The following is a 21,935-nucleotide window of genomic DNA, read 5'->3' as shown; positions in this document are numbered from 1 at the left end:
GAACAGCAAGACATGATCATTTACCTGGAAGAATAGCTGTGTAGGGAGGTCGCCTTAGTGGCTTGTTCACTTTCTTCTCTTTGGAGCAAGGGCACCAGGTCCCAGTGACCAGCGGTTGCCAAACACCTGCACTTCCGCAAAAGAGAAGTCTCTTTGAGCCTCCAGATAGGTTGCCCATTACGAAAGTAGTTAACACTAAAGTTTGTATTTTCCTGGATTACACCCTAGTGGTACAGAGGCACAGGGCTTGAGTCCTGGGATTGTAGAGGAGACTGCGAGACATGGGCCTGAAGTATGCTTTGCTCTTTCTGGCCCACCTGTTGATCAGTCATAAGGGCAAGTCCATCTTCTTCAGGGACCTAAAGGAGGCCTGAGACTGGGCAGAGACCCAGGGGTCCCCTTACAGACAAGTACCTCACAGGAGTGGTCACAGCAATCCAGAGGTCCACACCAGCAGAGAAGTAAAAGGCAGAGAGGGCTCCAAAACCGGATGGTCAAGACCCCCTATAAATACCAGGTGGACACAGACAAGGTCATGGTGCTGAAGGCTGCAGTGATGCTACATGAAACCACCCCCACATTTCCATAGGAGGCCAGCAAGGACAACACTTGAAACCTTCTTCGCAGGTCAGATGACGAGACACACGAATTGTCAAAGGTCATCCCACAGTCCGTGGAGGAAGATTTATTTTGGCTTCCTACTCATCCACAAATGGACTACCATGACCGCCTGGTTGATCTAGGAGACAAAATAGCAGCACAGTTCCCCAGGGAAAATAACGATGCTGGGGCACCTGCCACATGCGAGCCCTGGCTGAGCACAAGATGGGCGTACAGGAGGACTGAAAAGACATTTTGAGCAGGGGATCAGCACTCATAATCAGTGTTAGGAGCGGCTCTTCTGTGCCCACCCCATGGAAAACTGAGTTGATTCAGAGAGGTGTTAGTTCTAACCTGCCTCCTTTTAACCTGTCCAGCCGGACCTTCACAAGCAATGGTTTATTTTCTCTCCACTTCCTCTGTGCTGTCCATTCTTCCTACCTTAGCACACATCTCATATAGGGGGTCACCTCTCATTTTCATGGTTTCCCTTAGTTCTAATCATGGGCAGGGTTTGATTGTTGGGCTACTGTTGGGGTCTCTACTGATTGTACGAGTTGCTTACCTTCGGTAACAGTGTATCTGGTAGAGACGATCCTAGCCGCAGATTCCTTAACGTAGAATTATCCCCAGGCATGAGACTGGATCCGGAAAACTTTCTGCCACAGCACTCCTGCGCGCCGGGGGGACAGCACCACGTGACTCCGCCCTGACGTCGTCCATGTTCGTGACGTCAGCAAGGATACATAAGTAACACCCCGGCGCACTTACGCCCGTTTTCTTCGGAGAACTTGCCACGCCACAACGCGGAGCCATCACAACAAAACTGTGAGAATACTGGAACAGTGTACGAAAACCCAGCTACACAGAAGGGAAAGAAACAAATGGGGAGGAACAGCATCATCCAGAATAGTGGCAGGTACTAAGACACCAAGTCATGAAATGAAAGAATAGAGCGCAGCTAATGTAAACAAATCTGTAACCAACGTAACAGCCCCTTGGAGGCAGAAGGTATGTGAAAAAGGGCACAGCAGACTAAGAAGTCTGCAACCATCGCCCGTAACAAATAAGGGTTCCAAGCCAGAATGGAAGAGCAGTGACAAGGCAAACCCCAACCACACCAGCAGGAGGGGATCTCATAAAGAACTGAGGGGCAAGACCCAGTCAGGGGACCTCAACCCCAAGGACTGTAAGAGTCAGAAGTGCAAGCAAACACCAGGAAGCAGGGCACAACAAACCCTACATTGGAGACCCAATGCATGGGCTCAAAAAACACCCAGGCATTTGCCCACCAATCAACAGAAGGGAAGGAACAGCCACAACAACAAAAAGTCAAGCATCCCCCTGGGGAGGGACTAAGAAAAGGGGACACCTGCAGAGGTCAGCCGCCCTAAAGCAGGCAAGTACAGAAGACCGAGAGAGGTCTTCGCAGAAACGGGGAGGAAGGGCAGGTCGTGAAAGAATCTGCGGCTAGAATCGGCTCTACCAGATACACCGTTACCGAAGGTAAGTAACTCGTACATCTGATGGGGAACACTAGCCACAGATTCCTTAACGTAGAATAGATACCCTAGCCATTCCCAAGGAGGAGGAGGGTCTGCGAGAGAACCTCTCCAGCTCAAACGAGCACGAGACCCCCAACAGGGGACCAATCAATCAATCAATCATGGACATTTATATAGCGCACTACTTACCCGGAGGGTCTCAAGGCGCTTGGGGGAGGGGGGTGCTGCTACTGCTCGAACAGCCAGGTCTTGAGCTTCTTCCTGAAGGAGAGGTGGTCCTGGGTCAGGCGCAGGTCGGTCGGGAGGGAGTTCCAGGTCTTGGCAGCCAGGTGGGAGAAGGACCTTCCTCCTGTTGTCGACCTTCGGATGAGGGGGACGGCGGCGAGGGCGTGACTGGCTGATCGGAGGTGGCGTTTGGGAGCGTAGAAGTTGATGCGGTTGTTGAGGTAGCTCGGGCCTTGGTCGTGTAGGGCTTTGTGTGCGTGGGTGAGGAGACGGAAGGTGATTCTCTTGTTGACTGGGAGCCAGTGCAGGTCTCTCAGATGTCCGGAGATGTGGCTGCGTCGGGGGATGTCGAGGATGAGTCTGGCTGAGGCGTTCTGGATCCGCTGGAGTCTCTTCTGGAGCTTGGCGGTGGTTCCGGCGTAGAGGGCGTTGCCGTAGTCCAGTCGGCTGGTGACGAGGGCCTGGGTGACCGTCTTCCTGGTCTCGGTGGGGATCCACCGGAAGATCTTTCGTAGCATGCGCAGGATGTTGAAGCATGACGAGGAGACGGCGTTAACTTGTCTGGTCATGGAGAGGGAGGAGTCCAGGATGAAGCCCAGGTTGCGTGCGTGGTCTGTCGGTGTGGGTGCGGTGCCCAGGGCGGGGGGCCACCAGGAGTCGTCCCAGGCGGAGGGCGAGGAGCCCAGGATGAGGACTTCCGTCTTGTCTGAGTTCAGTTTCAGGCAGCTGGTCGACATCCATTCGGCTACATCTTTTATCCCTTCGTGAAGGTTGGCTCTGGAAGCGGCGGGGTCGTTGGTCAGTGAGAGGATCAGCTGGGTGTCATCGGCGTAGGAGATGATGTTCAGGTTGTGTTGGCGTGCGATGGGCGCGAGGGGGCTCATGTAGACGAAGAGGGTGGGGCTCAGCGAGGATCCTTGAGGGACGCCGCAGATGACTTCGGTGGCCTTTGACTTGTACGGTGGTAGGCGGACTCTCTGTGTTCTTCCGTCGAGGAAGGAGACGATCCATTCCAGTGCCTTCTCCTGAATTCCGACGTTGCTGAGGCGCTGCACTAGGGTGCGGTGACAGACAGTGTCGAATGCCGCGGAGAGGTCTAGGAGGATGAGGGCCGCTGTTTCTCCGTTGTCCATCAGGGCTCGGATGTCATCGGTGGCAGCGATCAGGGCGGTCTCGGTGCTGTGGTTGGCTCGGAAGCCAGACTGAGGGGTCGAGGGATCCATTCGTCTCGAGGAAGGCGGCCAGCTGTTTGTTGACGGTCTTCTCGATGACTTTGGCTGGAAACGGGAGGAGCGAGATGGGGCGGTAGTTCTTGAGTTTGGTGGGGTCTGCTGTTGGTTTCTTAAGTAGAGCGCTGAGTTCGGCGTGCTTCCAGCTCTCCGGGAAGGTGGCGGTGTCGAAGGAGGTGTTGATGATGTCCCGCAGGTGGGGTGCGATGACAGCGTCGGCCTTGTTGAAGACGTGGTGAGGGCAGGGGTCGGTCGGAGATCCGGAGTGGATGGAGTTCATCATGCGGACGGTGTCTTCGGTGCTGATCGGAGTCCAGGCGCGGAGGGTGGTGGTGGGTGGCGTTGCTGTGGTCGTTGTGTGCGATGGTTGACTACTGAAGCTGTTGTGTATGTCCGCGATCTTGTTGTGGAAGTAGGAGGCGAGGGAGTTGCAGAGGTCTTGCGATGGGGTGATGTCGTTGTTACCGGCGTTGGGGTTGGAGAGCTCTTTCAGGATGTTGAAGAGTTCCTTGCAGTTGTGTGCGTTGTTGTCTAGTCGGTCCTTGAATGCAGTTTTCTTGGTGGCGCGGATCAGTTGGTGGTGCTTCCGGGTGGCAAGCTTGAGGCTGGTCATGTTGTCCGGTGTAGGTTCCCTTCTCCAGACTTTCTCGAGGGCTCGGCAGCTCTTCTTGGAGCTCTTGAGTTCGTCGGTGAACCATGGGGCTTTCTTGCTGCCGGGTCTGCTGGGCGGGGTCCTCAGAGGGGCGAGTTCGTCCGCGCAGTTGCTGATCCACTTCGTGAGGTTGTCGGCGGCCTGGCTGGGGTTCGCGGAGCTGGCGGGAGGGTGCTGACTCAGGGAGGCGGTGAGCTGGTCGGCTGTGATCTTGTTCCAGCTTCTTCGGGCAACCTGTTGCTGGTGGTGGTGGGTCGTCGTTCTTCTGAAGGTGAAGTGGACGCAGCTGTGGTCCGTCCAGTGGAGTCCTGTGGCGTGGCTGAAGGCGATGTCTTTGCTGGATGAGAAGACGGCGTCGAGTGTGTGTCCGGCGAGGTGGGTGGGGGTGGTCACCAGTTGCTTGAGTCCCAGGTTTGCGAGGTTTTCCAGCACGGTGGTGGTGTTGCGGTCGTCGTTGTTCTCCAGGTGGAAGTTGAGGTCCCCGAGGAGGATGTAGTCGGCTGAGGGGAGGGCGAGCGGGCTGATGAAGTCGGCGATGTCCTCGCTGAATTGTGTGCGTGGTCCCGAGGGTCTGTAGATGAGGGTGCCTCTGAGAGTGGTCTTGGGGTTGACGTGGATCTGGAAGTGCAGGTGTTCGGCGGGTGCGATGGTGTCGTCGGTGTTGGTCGTGATGCGGATGGTGTTCCTGTGAATGATGGCGATGCCTCCTCCTGTCTGGTTGACGCGGTCTCTCCGGATGGGACCAGTCACGGGGACAGGGAAAAATAACCCAGTCCACCGCAACAGGGGAGGAGTCACAAGAACTAAGCGGAAGAGAACCGCAGCATCATGGACGAACACCTGCATCAAGGGGATGTGTTAGAACGACAAAGAGGCCATCCAGCCTTCACCATGAGGAGAAAACAGGGCAATACGAAGGAGACCAGAACACCCCAAGCCCAGTTAACACACCAGGAACCTTCACCAGAAGCCCGAAGGGTACAGGCAACACAGAGGAGTACAGAGGGAGAAGAGCTACCCACAGACCCCAAGGAGAAGAGGCAGAAGCGCGGCAAAGCCCTCCACCGGGAAACATACCCAGTGCAGAGGGGAGCCGAGCCCGTCATAGTTCGAAGTCAACAGGCAAGACAGAATAACGCCCCAGCAATAAGGCAGAATAAGAACGTAACCTCACAATGACCCCACAGGACAAGAAGCAGGAGTGCCCGGGCCCACGCCAAGGCCTCCGGCCACAGAACAGAAGAGCAGGTGGGGCAGCCGCTGACAAGCGCCACGAAACCTAACGCCCAGACCACGTCGGGCTTAGAAGAAGGGGAAGGCTGTCAAAATGCCCGAACAACCCCAAAGGGGACCGCTCTGGACAGAACCGATCCACGAAGAAGTGTGATCAGCTAAGATAAGAGGAGAAACAAGTAGGACGAACCAGGTAGTCACACAGGAAAACTATTCCCTCAGAAACACCAGACAGAGGACCAGAGCAAACGGCAGGCGAAGGGCAAAAAACACTGCAGCACAACACCTTAGATGGCCAAGCAATGCCCCAGTAAGTACCAAAAACCACAACATCATAATGCAGCAACACCAGGAGGGCGAGGACCCTGCAAGGGGGAGCCCACACCCTCCAAGCGTAAGACAGGCTACACAATAGCTACATGTACCCCACATTGGGTAGGACACGTACCAAGAAAGCATGGGAACTACTCTTCAGAAAAAACAATCCCGCATCAGAGGACAAAACCATAGACCTGCGGCAAAAACCACAGAAGGCTTAGTAATCAGCCAAAAACACCTCACCAAAAAGGGGGCTGAACCAGCAGGCAACTGAAGAGAGGGGCCAACCAAGGACCCCAAGGACACAGTAGCCCTCACAGAAAGTGTAACAGCCACTCCAAAACCCAAAAGTAAAAGCAAGTGGGATAATGCCTCCCACCAAGACCCAGCAGATCAGTAAAACAACCTACTAAGGAAGGGGGGGGGTTGGGGGAAGATGAGGAGGACAGAGCCCCACAATAAGACCCTGAATGGCGGAGTCTGCATGAGTATTAAACAGCTGGACACCGTCAAAAGGGAGGTCGACCAGACGCTCTCGAATTTTTTTAGGAAACACAGCATCCCGTAGCCAAGCATGGCAACGGAGAGCCACAGAAGTGGCCATAGCACGGCCAACAGCATCAGCAACATCCAAAGTCGCACGAAGAATAAACGCAGCCAACTCTCTACCATCCAACACATAGCCCCGCAGATCAGCACGGCAACCCTCATGAGAGACATGAGAAAGAAGGGACTCCACCAAATCCCGCAGGCTGGAAGTAGCCCTGGTCAACACACACAAAGTGTTAAGCGCCTGCAAGGCAGCGCTGAAAGAAGCGAAGATATTATGTCCCCATGAATCTAACCACTGGGCCTCCCGAGACGGAGGAAACAACACCACATGCAAACATGGAAAGGCATTTCGCAGTAGAGTGCCTTGAGTAGAAGGGTGGAAAGAAAGACAGACCGGGTTGTGCGGAGCAGGACGATGGCGATGCGGTAGTGCTTGAGGCACCGGATCGCCTGTGGCAGGGCGCCCCTAAACCTCCATAAGATAATTATGGAGTGACGCTTCAAAAGGAAGGAACAACTCCCGTCCACCAGAGCCCTGGTGGAGCATCTCCAAGAGGTTATCTGTAGGAAACGGAGTGACAGGTTCACCCATCCTCAGAATACCAGCAGCCGTGGAAATAGCCCTAACAAAGGCAACACTGGCCTCAGTAGGGCGCAGCGGAGGGGAAAGTAATTCCTTTGTGGGTGACAGTTACAGACTGAGCCGCCCATCCCCAAGTCCAGGGGAGAGCGGCCAGTCCCGGAATAGAGGAGGATCCACAGAGGAATGGGGAACTGAGGGGCCCCAGGAGAGGGCGGAGAGGCCTGTGGCGAAGCCAGCCGCGAGCCACGGAAAGAAGGGTTCGAGGATTTAGGCCGTGGGGACGGCGAAGAACCCTCCCTGGAAGATACAGGTGAAAAGGCAACAACACAGCGCTCTGTCTCCGGGGAGGAACACACTAACGGATGACAGATCTCTGGAGAAGAAGGGACCTCAGGAGACTAATCCAGAACCAGACACGGACGCGGCTCCGTGGAGTCAGCCATCGGCGCCTGATCGACGTCGGAGTATGCCTCCGTGGCGCCAGGCCCACTCCTGCCACCACGTGCTTTCCAGGAGAATGGGGTGAGGTCGACGCCGGAACGGCGAAGATGCGGCGCCGTTAAGGCACCGGCTCGACTTCAGACGGGGCAGCCGCACGCGTCGAGGACCAAGAGGGACTCGGAAAAGCGCCCCAGGTCCCTGCCTAAATCCCACGACTCCACCAGAGCCTGGGAGGAAGACTCCCGGTGCCGAAACGGCCCCGTCTCAACCTCTGGTGAGGCAGCCACCTGCTCAGAGGATCGAGGGGGACTCTGGACAAGCCCGGAGTCCCGGCGATCACCTGCGACACCACAGGGAGCCCCCGTAGAGATTTGCCGCGAGGCAGGGATGCTAGGCGCTGAAGAAGGGGAGCCCCGAAAGACTACACCTAGACGACGCCACTCTCCTACGACCTGAAGCCTACGACCTGAAGCCGAGACCTTCGGTGCCGGAGCCGCCGGCGTCTCCGCGGAAGACCCGCGCAATGGATCCGCAGACGTCACAGGAGGTGGAGGAAGGGTGAAAGAAGCCCGCAGCGCCACAGCGTAGGCTGTCACTTGGGCCCTAGTCGCCTCCGCGCCGGGAAAGGGTGGGTAGGAAGGCGACAGGCAGGGGCGACTGTCCCGGGGGGTGCCGATGCCCACCATGGAAGGAGGACAGGGCCTCGGAGACAAACTGAAGGACCTACCAGTCGGTGAACCACAACCAAAGGGCCGCGACAACAGACTATTCCACGGCTCCTTGCCTCCGAGGTAGGGGATGGACGCTGGGACGACACTGACCTAGACAAGCGCACCAACAGCAACTTCATCCGGCGCTTTCTTCGTTATTTAGGCTTAAGGTGCTGGCAGGCGTCGCAACTGTCCGAGTCGTGGTGCTCACCCAGGCACCACATGCAAATCGGATGAGGGTCCGTCGCCAACATGGGACGTGCACAGGAGGTACATGTCTTGAAGCCCGAAGGCATACGCACACTGTTCCACGTAACGACAAAGCGTGAAAAAGAAGAAGGCCTGAAAATAGGCCAGGATAGAATCCGGATCTGCGTTGCATGGGGAAAGAGAAAAAACTGACGTAGGCGTGCCGGGGTGGGACTTTTGTATCTTCACTGACGTCACGAACGCAGACGACGTCAGGGCGGTGTTACGTGGTGCCATCCCCCTGGGAGCGCAAGAGTGCTGTGGCAGAATTTTTTTTTCAGATCCAGTCTCACGCCTGGGGATAGTTCTACGTTAAGGAATCTGCGGCTAGTAGTCTCTATCAGATGTTTTTATATTGCTTGCAGAAGACATTAGGATAGTGTGCACTTTGTGATATTTTGTGAGATAAGGGGAACACCCAGAGTAGATACACGGGTTGGGAGTACTGACATAGGTGGACGGAAGGGGGTAATGTGGCTCGGACCACACACCCAAACCATCATGGAAGATAAGACAGTGCAACACCCTGCATTCAACTTCATCATGTGGAACGTCCGAGGGATGGCAACACCACCTAAGTGTCAGTGGGTACATACGTACCTGGCATAAAGCTCAGTGCATATTGCCAAATTACAGGAAACTCATTTAACAGAACAGGAGGGGCAGCGGCTGTGGATTCGGTGGCGGTGTCAACTATTATACACAGATTACTCTGCGTACTCCAGGGGAGTTCTTATATGGGTAGCACCAGGAGAGCAGTTCCAGCTGGAGTGGCGGGATAGACCAGGGGGAAGGTGTGTGTGTGAGTGGAAAGCTGGATTGCTCCCCAATACACATACTGGAACTTTACTCCAGAATGTGAGTCAGTCAGCGTACCTGTCCTCGATGGTGGGGCTCCTAAAGAGTGCACTGAATGAGCTCCTGGTGGTAGGGGAAGAGCCTTAAATAGTGCGGTGGATTTTGGCTTGGACCTCTCGCACCCGCCATTGTATGCAGCGGCCGCACACAAGAAGGAAGAGCAGCGCGACTGGATGACTAACAGGCACCAATTGAACGTGTGGCAACCGGCACACCTGCTAATGAGGTAATACAACTATTTCTTTCACATGCATGCACTGCACACAAAGATAGACTTATTTCTCACTTACCGACACCTGACGAAAGATACACACAATGTGGAATATTTAGCAAAGACTTGCTTGGACCTATGTCCTCTGCGGTCCTTGTGATTGGGCTTAATGAAACTCTCATTCCCGCCTGGCGGCAACAATGCTCAGCACTGGAGGATGCTGATTATTGCGGCACAATGCTGATGCGTACTGCTGTACCATGCTGGAAGAGACGCTGCACTATTTTGACAACAATATGGGTACAGCCTTCACGCCACTAGTTAAATGGGATGCCTTCAAAGCGTACCTGAAGGATATACATTAAAACCTCCAGTGGGGTACACTGTACCCCGGGGGTTCCAGTTTGGACTCTCAGAGAACGAGCTCAGGCACTTGGAAATGTGTTTTATCTTGGAGGTGGAGGCCCGCTGTGATCTGGTCCAAGCAAAGGTGGGGGCCAGCTGGTTCTACATGGTTACATGCGCAATCCCACACAGAGGGGGATCGTGCTGGGCACTTACTCGCAGGCCTTTTGCACATGGAGAGCAAACACACTGTGATAAAGACCATCCTTCACTCAGATGGATACCACATGTATAGCTAGGCGAACATTGTGGCAGTGCTCTCAGGCTACAATAAAGCCCTGTATGGACTGGTGCTGACTTCTTTCCCCCTGTTATTCCCCTAACCACACTGACCCAGGAAGATAGACAACAAGTGGAGGGCTCCATGATGGAAAGCAAAATAGCCCAGGCGATTAAACAGATGGCGACGGGTAAGATACCCGGTAGTGACGGCCATCCTTTAGCATTTTACAAATGCGGTCAGGCTAATCCCCTCAATCCCTTGGCAATAATGTACGCAATGGCGCGCAAGGCAGGCAGGGTTTCAGAATCCTCGAGTGAACTCCTTAATAGTAATGATTCCGAACCAGGGCTGCGATGCGTTGGATAGGACAACTTCTAGGCCCCTGTCCCTTCCGAAATTGGATTGTAAGATCCTGGAGAAAATTATCAGGAACCAGATCTAACTTTGCTTGCCTTCCCTTATCCACCCAGGTCAGAATGGTTTTGTTCCTAGGAGAAGTACCTCCCTGCACATACGTCAGCTGTTTCACATAATGGAGAATGTTATCGAGCAGTAGTAGTTTCGGTTGACATGGAGAAGGCCCAGATAGTATGTGGTGGACATTGAGAAGGCTCAAATAGTTTTCTGGGCATAACTATCTGCCGGTCTCCATCGCATAGGGTTTGGAAATGAGTTGCTGGCTTGGATCAGGTTACTATACCCTGGCAAGGGCAAGAGTCCCGGTAGGTCACTAATACTTGAACTAATGGCAGATACACTGAGGAACCAGTCAGGGTTTCCCCTTCACTACAGCTGTTCGCGCACTCCATGGATCCGCTGGCATGCAACATGCGGGCAGAAGACACGGGCTGATGGTGGGTAGGACTGGAACCTGATCTGGACATGTGGCCACCCTGAGTGACAGGCACTTGGGGGTTATTGCCCCAATGAGCCGCCTGGGCGTTTGCAGTACAGAGTACTAGTACTAGACATGGCCATCTGTCCAGATCCAGATGGCTGACGCCTTTTGGCATGCCTCCAACATTGACTTAGCCAGAGTGGTTGAAAGTCTAAAAATCGCCCAAGAAGGCTCATAGCAGGCGCAGCCAAGACAACAGAGTGTTACACAGGATAGGTGGGTCACCCACACCTCGCATCAATGTACACAGACAATGGAAACCTCAGTGAACCCTAAGCACCACTTGCTTCATGTTCATGTTGAAAAACTATGTTTGGGCGTTGTATCGGACCAACAAACGTCACAGAATAATGTCTTCCACCTGTGTGTTAAAAAAAAAAAAATCAGTAAATAGCAATTGGGAAACAAACGTATGATGCTTGACAGCTTCAGTCAGTATTGCCTCTTCAGCATGCATTGGTCTGTGTTTTTCTGTTCTTTGCTGTTCAGTAGTTTTAGGTTGATTTATCAGGTTAAAGAAACCATATAAACATACTAAGTTACAAGTGAAAAAGTCTTATAATAAGTATGAGCTCCTAAGTCCAGGTATGGCAAGTGTTTTTGTCCAAAACCCCTGGACTCTCCCATGTTTGCCACCCAAGATACCATAGTGAACAATGGTCACATATGAGATGATGTTGAATATAGCATTTTTACATCCAAACCACAAACTGCTTAAACATGTTTTCTGAATATCAAATTAATTTCTTCTTGATATCGGCCGTGTATACTGCACAAATGCTTACATTCCTCGTCTCTTTCTTTTAACTGCCATGCAATGTAACCAGTGGCATGCTTTCATGGCTAAAGGCATAGATTTTAAGGTGACTTTTCGCTAATCTAACGGAAAATGGTGTGCAGTGTCAGAAATAAAGATGGCCGCCATGTTGGGTGTATAAGACAGATGCTTTTAGATTGACAGTAAATGGATCAAGTAATGGACCAGAAGTAAACATCAACAAACATATTTCGATCAGACACAATTATTTAAGTAATCTATTTCGAATGTCAGTCAACAAGGTTGCAGCAGAAGCGAGGGAGCACAATAAAAATACACATTAAAGTAATTCTACGCTAACATGCACTCACCAGATATGCGCAAGAACCCCAGAAGGTAGTCCAGTTTTAAGAAATATCTCTCTTACTTCCAGCCCTGAAACATAGCCATCCATGTCTTTGTCAGTTCTTAGGAAAATGTCATCCCATTTTGCTTTTTCTGTGGGGGAAACCACCCACTGGGTGAAAGAAAAGTTGCTTCAAATTAAATATAACATGAATAATATTCTTAATAAAACCGCTTACGTTTCGGTGTTTAGTTTAATTACGAATAATTGGTGAAAATGGAGTTGCATGCAGTGATAATTTTCTTCCACATTATTTTTAAATAAAATTATCCTATCCTGAAGGTTTCTGTACTATACATATGTATCCAATTAAAGTGGAGGTTCTGCATTCAGGTCGGGAGCATTACAGGTCGGAAGGATTACGGGTCATCCCTTTAATAAACATGTAGTGCCGTCTATAATATGGAAGAATGATTTGAGTATTAGAGTGGAAGCAACCAGAACTGAGACAAATCCTACTCCTGGTACTACTCCGATCCCTGTGTCCTTTCAGGAAAAACATATAGTCTTTTAAAAAGACTATCACCCAATACAAATTAGTGGCAGGCTTCATTAAGTCCTCACCCGGAATTTGAATAAATCAAGAGAGGCTCAAACTTTCAAGTAGAGGGAGCATTATAAATCTTGTTCTTAAGAGGGAGGGGTCATATTTAAAATTGCCTAGTAGAATACCTTATTATGTACAGAGTTTTTCATTTTCAATTGGTTAGACGCTACTGGAGCAAAATTTGTTCTCATGTATACAACTGTGGCTACTTATATGCCCATACAGATTACCTGGCTTTCTCCAGGTTAAGAGGTACAGCCATGATGTGGGTTACTTGTTCATTAATTAGGTACTTTATGACAGGAACAGACTCATTCACGCAACTCCTACAAAGGTAGGTTGCAAACGAAACATGGAAATTATAATCTGGCCTATTTTGCGAACATCTTTCTTTGCCTTTTGACAATTCCAGATCGTTTGTTTCCAACACTAATTAAAGAGTTTTAATGTTATAAAGAGATAGGTCTTCAAAATAACTACCAGAAGTAGATGGTAAGGGTGTCGCCAACATGCATGACAATATTTAAGACAGTGTTGTAGAAGGGTTTTGCAGCGTGGACTTAACTCTTAGTACTTTATCCTGTGAATTTCCACTACAGTCTATGCACCCTCACAGACACACTAAATAAAGATTTGTATAAACGGGTAAGTTGGAGAGATCTGTGTTTGGAAGGATAAATTGTGTGGGGGTGGAATTCCTTGAAAGCTTTGTACCTATCAATTCACAATGATGTATTTAGAGGTGTTCAATCTAGGATTTTAACCTTCACGCGAGTGGAGAAATCCTAGAGAGTAGCAAGCTATGCCCTTTTATTTACGAGGGGGTTTAGGCTTGCCTTAGATTAAAAGGTATATGCTAACTTCTCACCTGAAAGCAGCCCTTGAGTAGATATGTACCTCAGACCACAGACCTTAGGTAGATGTGGAATAATAACATTCCATGGTGTACTAGAAGTCCCATTTGTATAACACCAAAAAACTATAGACAATAGATCTCTTATAGAACATGAGAACTACACTCTCCCACTCCATCAGGCTGCAAGAACTAGAGGACCGACCCCCTTCATTTTCCAATATCTCTTGTACCAAGATGTCTCAAAGTATGTATCTCAGATTTTGTAACAGGTTCTACTGAAAAGAGATTTCAGCTAGGCATGAAATTTCCCCCTCTTATGGTTGGCATCTATGTGACTGGATCATTATGAGACATGTATGACCGCTTTCAAACTTCATGGGGAATGCTAACTATAGGCTTCCTCAGGCCCTCTACTGAGCATACCAATGGCTCTATAAAGCTGGTAAAACAGAAAATCCAACACTTTTTGTTGCCTGAATTTATCAACCAAAAGTAATGTCTAAACTTTACACAGCTTTGTACATGTACATTAATTGTAACAAATACTGATGCATCATTGCTTGGGAACGTGAACTAGGGAGACATATTCCCATGGAATAATGGATCAATATATGACTGAGTGTAGCTGCCACGTCCATTTGCTCTCGACTCAAAGAAAATACAATTGAGATTAACTTGAGATGGTATTTTACTCTGGTCTGCTTGAAAGCCATCTAGTGGCTGTACGAATTTAGAGCAATGTTATGGAAATAATTTTTGTCTTATGTAAGAACAATTACAGGGGGGAGAGTCATGTCCCACTTTTGTCGATTGTGGCACTGAAGAGGGACATTGATGAGAGTAATGTTTACTGCTTGTCATTCATTGCAAGTAAACAGATTGCTCAGTTCCTCCTAGCTGTTCGCGTAATCACTGACCCCAGAATGCAAACCAGCTGTTTCACTGAATATTTTAATTTGTTCGAGAAAATAATGGAAACATGCATCATAAGAGAAAGACTGTTTTGCTAAAAGTGAATTTGAGAAAGTGTAAATGACCTTTCATGCATATACAAAATGTAATGAAGACTACGATTGACTAACCCCATCAAGCTTAACACTGGCAGGTATATGCCCTGTCTCTCCTGCCACCGACTGGCTTGAGTTTGTGCTCCTTACAATAGATGCCTAGTCATGTAATGTGCAGTCCCTGCCCTATTCCTAGTCGCTGATATATTTCGTGAATGAATACACTGTGCAAAGTAAGATGAATTCCTAGTTCTGGTGGCAGATCTTATGGTGCCTCCAAGTAAATATTTCTCAGTATGTAGTATAGACCACCCCTGTCACTGTCCAACAACCAGTTATTCCTTGCAGATTGGTAAACAATATCTCATGCTTCGATGTTAAACCCTAAAATCAAGGACAGTAAAGAACCACACAACAATATCACAGGGAATAAGTGGGTTTCATTTGACTTCTTGAATTAAAGATCTGAGGTGGTTATACAGTGCTGTCTGAATGCATTTTTGCACCCGGGGCTTAGTCTTTTTTTGAACTTAAACCCTCAATTCTCCTATTTTTGCGCTGAATAAAACCTGCTGCAGGACTACATTTGGGTGGTGCCTTCCACTACCTGCCAGAAGTAAGCCTTATATGAAGCAGTCTATGTAGCCCATATAAAGGAAGGCCTGCTGCAACTTGGACTCTGGTATGGAGCTGTGTTTGAGCTTTGGTTGGAGTTAAGCATTCAAGAAATCACTTATGATCAAAAGGTTAACTTGTGTTAAAACTGTCTTCGAATCCCTCCCCTAGATAACGAAAGAAGGTTGGGGCTACTAAGGCAAAAAACAACCCTAAAGTAAAACCACAAACCAATATTGGCTGATATTAGTCTTCAGTCCCTTAAATAGGAGGCAGGCTATCGGTATAAGAAAGAAAGGAACAGTGAACATTGGCAGGTACCAAGCCATATGCAGTAGGCAAAACAGTAGCATCTGAAAACAGTCGACAAAAATATATTTGCAAAATTGAAATACGGGGGCAGATTCACAAAAGCACTTATGAGTATGGGAAGTAGTACTACTAGAATAGTCTAAAGTGCTGTTACGTGCCTTTGTGAACCAGCCCAGAAACCTTTAACTCCCTAATAGTACAAGCATTGGCAATGCCAATAGGTCTGGTTTAAAGAAATGATGTATGAGAACGTGAAGCGTTACAAATACATAGCACTGGCATAGATAGATACCTGTGTGGAAGTAAAGAACTGTAGAATAATTATTGGCGTAGGTTAAAAGGTCAGGTGACAGTTGAACTGTCAAGCTAGACCTAACAGCCCATGTAGGTTAAGGACTGCCTCCTCCCATCTGTGCTGATGCCAGAAATAAAGAACATTATTTAGTTATCTAAGACACTTTAATAGTATTCCAATGTCTTGTGTGTGCCCCTAAATGTTAAAGGTAAGGACACTGTATAAATCAAAACAATTATCCCAGCTGCGTGGAAGGCAAGCATTTTTTGTTGAAGCACACATCTGTCCATCAAAAAATGTACTCCCGGCTCCCAACACGTAGGCGGAGCCAAACCCACTCTACTGATGCTCACATATTGGTGTGGCGATAGCTATGCTGTTGAGCCAGACCATAAAAAGAGCACAGTCTTTCCCGTTTGCTCCGATTACATATGAATATTTCTTTTCATCTGGTTTGGAGGCAATTCCTAAAGGCATGCACGAGTGCATAAAGAGTTCCACAAGAGTACTATGCTACGTACTCCAAAATACCTTTGTGAACCGGTCCCACAGATTACAAAAGACGTGTCCATGCATAAATAGCTCTCTAGGAAAATGTCAACAGACACATCATCTCACTATCGAGCACTTGCCTCCAACTATGCTACAACTAGGGTCAAAATAACACAATAACGAATCCTAACATATGTGCTAAAAAGAAATAAATATGGGCCAAAATTAATGAAGATTAATTAACAGTTAAGGTTTTGTCAGTCTGTTTTGAAGTTTGATAGTTTTGCAGTCTATGCATTCTCACTGAACGGGTAGGACAATGGACTCCAGTGTTACGTTTAAAATGGTTTCTATAATGGGGAACACTTGAAGGCAATACAAAGCAATTCAAGCAGTCTTTGTGATTTTCCTCAACTTTACAGACTAAGAAAATAAAACACAATACATTACTGGTACCTGTACAACAGGTGTTTTTGTCGGTACAATTGGTGCTTGTGGCAGTGACGGACGTGATTCCTTGGCCGGTGGAGAAGGTAGTGGAGGAATCATTTGCATTGACCCTGACAAACTACTGTTGATTTTTCTCTTTGAAGGTGGCACCAGCGCAGGTGGCAAAGACATTGGCACGGGTTCCTTCTCAAGGGCACGATAGACAAGAAACATGGCCTGCAAAGAAACATATTATTAGATCAACAAAAGCACATTTGTCCCCAAACATTATCAGAAAGCTAATAATGTTGACAGCAATAACGGATTCATTGAGAGAGACCCGACTAGATTAGTAAGCAAGGGCCAAATCTCCCTTGATTACAGAAAACAATTGAAATAGGGATTCCAGTATAAATCCTATAATGAAATTATGATCTAACCAATGTCTGTCCTGTCTGGAACACCTAGTACTCAGTTCAGTTGTAACTTTTCTTCAAAAGCATTAGCAATCTCAGTGCAGTGCAAGCAGGAATGATTGCTCCCCATAGTATAGAATGTGTTAATGGGATAAAGAACCACCTGCCATACATTATAAGGATGTTGCAAACCACCAAGTAGTTCTGCGAATATATCCAAGTTCACTTATACTGTCATGAAACTCAGAAGTGACCTGAAATACCTATGGCAGAGGGCATTTTATTCCTTATAATACATAGACATGATGGAGCAAGGATTCACACGTTACGTGACTTGCTTGTACTCATGCACCTCGAATAGTGTTAATAATCTAACCAAAATGTTTGTCTAACTAATATTGCACTTTTACACTACACGGGGGTGTCCCAGAGACGCTTGCATATGTGTACTAAACAGTAATAACGCTTGCTATTAAAATGGCCGCTGCTTCGAGGGAATTTAGTCTGCGCATGCGTCGGTCATAGGAATGTGATGTGACACACTTGCAGTTCTGGTGGGAAAAGTTTGCTCATGCGCAATACTGCTAATATGGCCGCTTTGTCTCCTCATATGCTCCGTGCTTGCAAAGCTGCTATCGCAAAGGTACTTGTTATGCACTCACCCTAACGCTATAGTTATTATAAAGTAAGGGGTATAGAGTAGCTATTCATGGTATACAGTGTATTCATTTTTTCTTGTATTTCTAAATTGTTTTCGCTTTCATGTATCGCCTTCTTTGGGGTCTGAGGAACACTCGTGATTCCATATTGAACAGCCCTTCTGCGCATGACAGTCTTCTGCCGGTGGCATTGAAACCCTGCCAAACCGAAGTCCCAGCCAAGATGTGCCTGGGAAGATGCACCTTCACCTAGCAGAAGAAGCTGAACTGTTTTCAATGTATCATAATTCATAGATGTACTATTGTAATAAGAGTTAGGTCATGGGAACCCCAAATTCAAATAGGCGGTCCCAGATCATGCAAATGAAGTCTTGTAAAGGTGAAATGTGGTTGGTGTGTTGACCTGGCCAAATTGGGGATTCTTACACTTGCAACATTTGGGGGGTGGTACACTGACCCGAAAACAGTATAACTAGCCTAGGTTTAGCCAGAGAAATTGTCCGACCTGTCTGAATAGCTGACCTGTCACTGACCCAACGCACTCAATAGGTGATTGATACAGACTGCTGCGGAGCACTCTGTCCGTAATTTCCAGAGACCCAAGCGGGGTTTTGAACCTGAAGTGCTGGCGGAGCACTTTGATGGGGAATTCGATAATCCAATCGGGGTTCTGACTGATAGCTGCAGAGAGGGTGGAGCGCAAGCGTTGCTTCCAAACTGCGGGTGCTGGTCTTACCTTGGTGGTCCCGTCCTGATCCTAACTTGGTTTCCCTGTCCTGTCCTGGGGTGTCCATTCTGCACCTGCTGGCCTACTGGCGACTGTCTTCTCGTGGGGTTCTTCCCGTCCTTAACGGACCCGTGGCCAGGGTTGGTCTTCACACCATACTAGGTAAATATAGTGCTGAAAGTCTACTCTGCATCTTCTATATTTCCTTTCTTTGCTTCAATAAAGCCATACCCTTGCATATTTGATTTTTCCATGCTTTTCGCACCACTAAGTGAACAAGTCATACATTATTGTTGTTATTCTAGCATGTTCCATTTCTTACCCATCCTTCAAGTACATTCCTGTTTTCAGTTTATGATATATAGATGTTCCTTTTCTTTACCCTCCTTTAGCAAATTATAATAAATCTGCATTGAAATAGTAGCGTGTATGTGCCACTTCCACACTTCCTAATAGTCGCATGTTATCTTTCGAGTCTCCATAGACTGATAAAATGTCGTACTATTCTAGTATGTTCCTTATGTTCCCCGTTCTTTAGCTGTTCCATGCCTAGTCTAAATCTGAAAATTCTTACTAGCATGTTCCCTGTTCTTACCTTCCTTTAGACTCATCAAATGGTTGGTCTCATATACTTCCTTTGTGGATACGTGCTCTTTGTAATTTTGGTTATTGATTGCTTACTTATTGTAAATCTTATGCTTTCGGAATCTGATGAAGTTTAGATAAAGGTTTTAAAACTTCCCGTGTCTCTGGTTATTTTCTAAGTGCAAATATAGAAAAAGGTATTTTTGCGTCTGCCTTTTCTTCACAGCTAGCTCCCTGATCCATTGTGATCAATAGGTACCCGTAACAGTGGAGTGGTAAGTCGTGTACACAGGAAATAAAACAGAAAGGAACTGTGATACTGGTAGTAGAGTGCAAGACCACCTGATTAATAAATAGTGTAAATTGAATTTTTATGGGCCCGATACGTATATGGTAAAATAAATAGTCGGGTGACCTGCGCGCTCTATCAGTCACGCATGCTATCATTCGTACCACAAAATCTTAAATCTTTGGTGTCTCGCTCCTTTATAAGAAAGAGCGAGTACGGTGCAGATATGAAGACTATAAGCACAATCTGTAGCACAAAATTAAACAGCAAAAAGCAGTAAGTAGTTTGATGCATAAAGTAATACGTTTTAACGTAAATCCTATTTAAAAAAAGGATTGTAGCTCAGAATTAGTAACATGCAAGAGATTCCTTTCCTTCCTGTAAAGAACTAGGTGCAAAAAACAAACACTATGCCATTAATCTCTCCCTTGTGTTGATCACTGTTCATTTTAGGAGAAAGAGATAAGAAACAGAAGTCATTTCTCCTTTTCATTATTTACATTGCAGATTAAATGGGGGTCTCTGACCTGCCTTAAACTCAAGCTGCTGGTTTTAGCAGCATACGTGATGTTATGACTAGACTTTTATAAGGAAATCTGTGACAGGTATTTACAGGGGGATTGCAGACTCCCATATATGTTATCAAGACTGCCCTAGAATGGCCTGAGATTTGGTAGTGGAAAATGCACAGAAGTGGGGATGGAGGCTGCAGAGTTCCACGCCTCTGCGTAGTCTCCCGTGACTCGTGACCCATGACCCCGCCTCTGTAATGGCGTTTGGAAAACGCTAGCAGGCTGCTGCTCCGCGAGCTGGGAGGAAGAAAGTACGGGTGACTACAGGAGCCGTAACCGCATCAGGAGCAGTAAAGGCGGCTTCATGGAATGACGCTCCGAGCCCCGTTCTCTTTGATTTATTGCCGATCCTGCCCGTAGAAGAACCGCCTACGCTGCTCAATCGGACTGCTCTCCGAGGTAGGCTCGTCACGCTAGCGGCTTCTCTTCCTGGAAACGCTGCTGTCAGGGGGGTCTGCGAGTCTTTCTGGAGCTGGCTGCGGTCAGGGAGGCTGCAGGACATTCCGGAGCTGGCTGGTCTAAAGGGGAAGGACGCTAGTGCTGTATGTGAAGTCGGGAGGCTGCCTGATCTGAAAGACGGCAGCGGGGGAATTTAGCTGGTGGCAGGCTATTCATGCTGCTCTTACCGCCGGTAACCTCTTTGTCAGGGAGTAAGACACAGCGGGAGTAACTGTTTTTTGAGCAGGGTCACAGGATCTGGCCAGATTTGAAAAGCCAGAGGAAAGCTCTTCTAAAAAGCTAAATGGGCAAACCACTGAAGGAGGGTGATGACGCAGTTAAACTCAGTAGAGTGGAAGCGGCTGCTCGACAGAAGGCTAAAACTCGCCTTGCCTTAGCTAGGAAGGCCGAGCGTAAGGCTGCCAAAGACAAAAATAGAGATGGTAACAGGGTGGAAAACTCTGTAATGGAAGATTCTACACCTGAGTCATCAGATGATGAACCGCTCCCCCCCTCCGCTCCTCTGCAGCAGGATGATCAGTGAAAGGCAGTAATAGAGGGGGGTAATATGGATGACATTAATATAGCAGATTCTCTGCCCCAATCTGAGGTGGATGCTCAACTTCAAACCCCTAAAACTTCATTGGCTCCTGTCTTGGCAGTACCCCAGGCAGAAGAAGAGAAGAGAAAGAGTGGTGTTGGGGGGAGTGGTGCTGGGGGGAAGGAAGTGAAAGACTTTCCACTTTTTGCAAAAAAAACAACTCCAAAAACACTTCCCCCCCCTCTTCCGGTACAACCACCTCAAGTCTCTATTACTTCTGAGGCATTGTCTCTGAATACTTCAGTTACAGATCCCGGCATGATTGAAACCTTACCTCAAACTCCGCTTCCCACAGCAGATGTGACAGTAAATGAGGGAGAAATCTTGCAAGATGTAATTCCCGGACCTGAAGGAACGGCGGGATTCGACGCTAGCCTATCTGGTTCTGAAAAGAGATCTGAAGCGAGATATCAGTTAGATATTCGCGAAATGCTTAATTTAATTCTCGATGAGATCCGCGAAATTAAAAAAACAATCAGCAAGTGGAGTTAGCTGCCCTTCATGCCAGAATGGACAAGGTGGAGGAATTAACAGTATCACTCCCTAATAGGGTAGTGGAGGCGGAGTCCAGGATCTCAGCACTGGAAGATCAAATGGGTCTGGTAACAGGAGCAACTAAAGAGGCCACTAAGAAGCGGATTTCCATGGAAAACAAACTCGAGGAGTTGGAGAACCACTCTCGCAGATTGAATCTGAGAATTGTGGGGGTCCCGGAAGGGACAGAAGGCTCTGATACAGTACAATGGGCTAACTCCTTTATCCAAAAAGTAGTTCTTCCAGAATTCGAAGGGGACTTGACGATAACAAGGGCCCATAGAGTACCAGCACAGCGTTTTGCGAACTCTCCATTCCCAAGAACTATCTTACTAAATTTTGCTGACTTCAGGATAAAAGAACGAATCCTCTCTAGGGCATATCAACAACGTCAGTTCAATGTTTCTGAAACGGCAAAATGTAGAATATTTACGGATATGACAGCGGCAGCGGCCAAAAGAAGAAAAGAATTTGTAAAACTGCTGCAGCTATTTAAGGCTAATGGC

At 48.2% G+C, this 21,935-nt stretch overlaps 1 protein-coding gene across 2 annotated transcripts in view; it reads right to left on the bottom strand.

Annotated features, from left to right (window-relative positions):
• Positions 1-21,935, bottom strand: part of EPS15 (epidermal growth factor receptor pathway substrate 15) — an 883,486-nt gene that overhangs the window by 544,058 nt on the left and 317,493 nt on the right. For both annotated transcript variants that reach the window (XM_078670831.1, XM_078670841.1), the window contains exons 9-10: positions 16,636-16,845; positions 12,021-12,166 (exon numbers count right to left, since the gene is read on the bottom strand). In XM_078670831.1, coding sequence (XP_078526957.1) covers positions 12,021-12,166; positions 16,636-16,845 — 356 coding nt within the window. The remainder of the gene's footprint in view (positions 1-12,020; positions 12,167-16,635; positions 16,846-21,935) is intronic.

Source organism: Lissotriton helveticus, chromosome 1_2, assembly GCF_964261635.1.
Source record: "Lissotriton helveticus chromosome 1_2, aLisHel1.1, whole genome shotgun sequence".
Taxonomy (NCBI): domain Eukaryota; kingdom Metazoa; phylum Chordata; class Amphibia; order Caudata; family Salamandridae; genus Lissotriton; species Lissotriton helveticus.
Note: the sequence above shows the minus strand (reverse complement) of the source record. Positions and strands in the feature narration are given on the sequence as shown.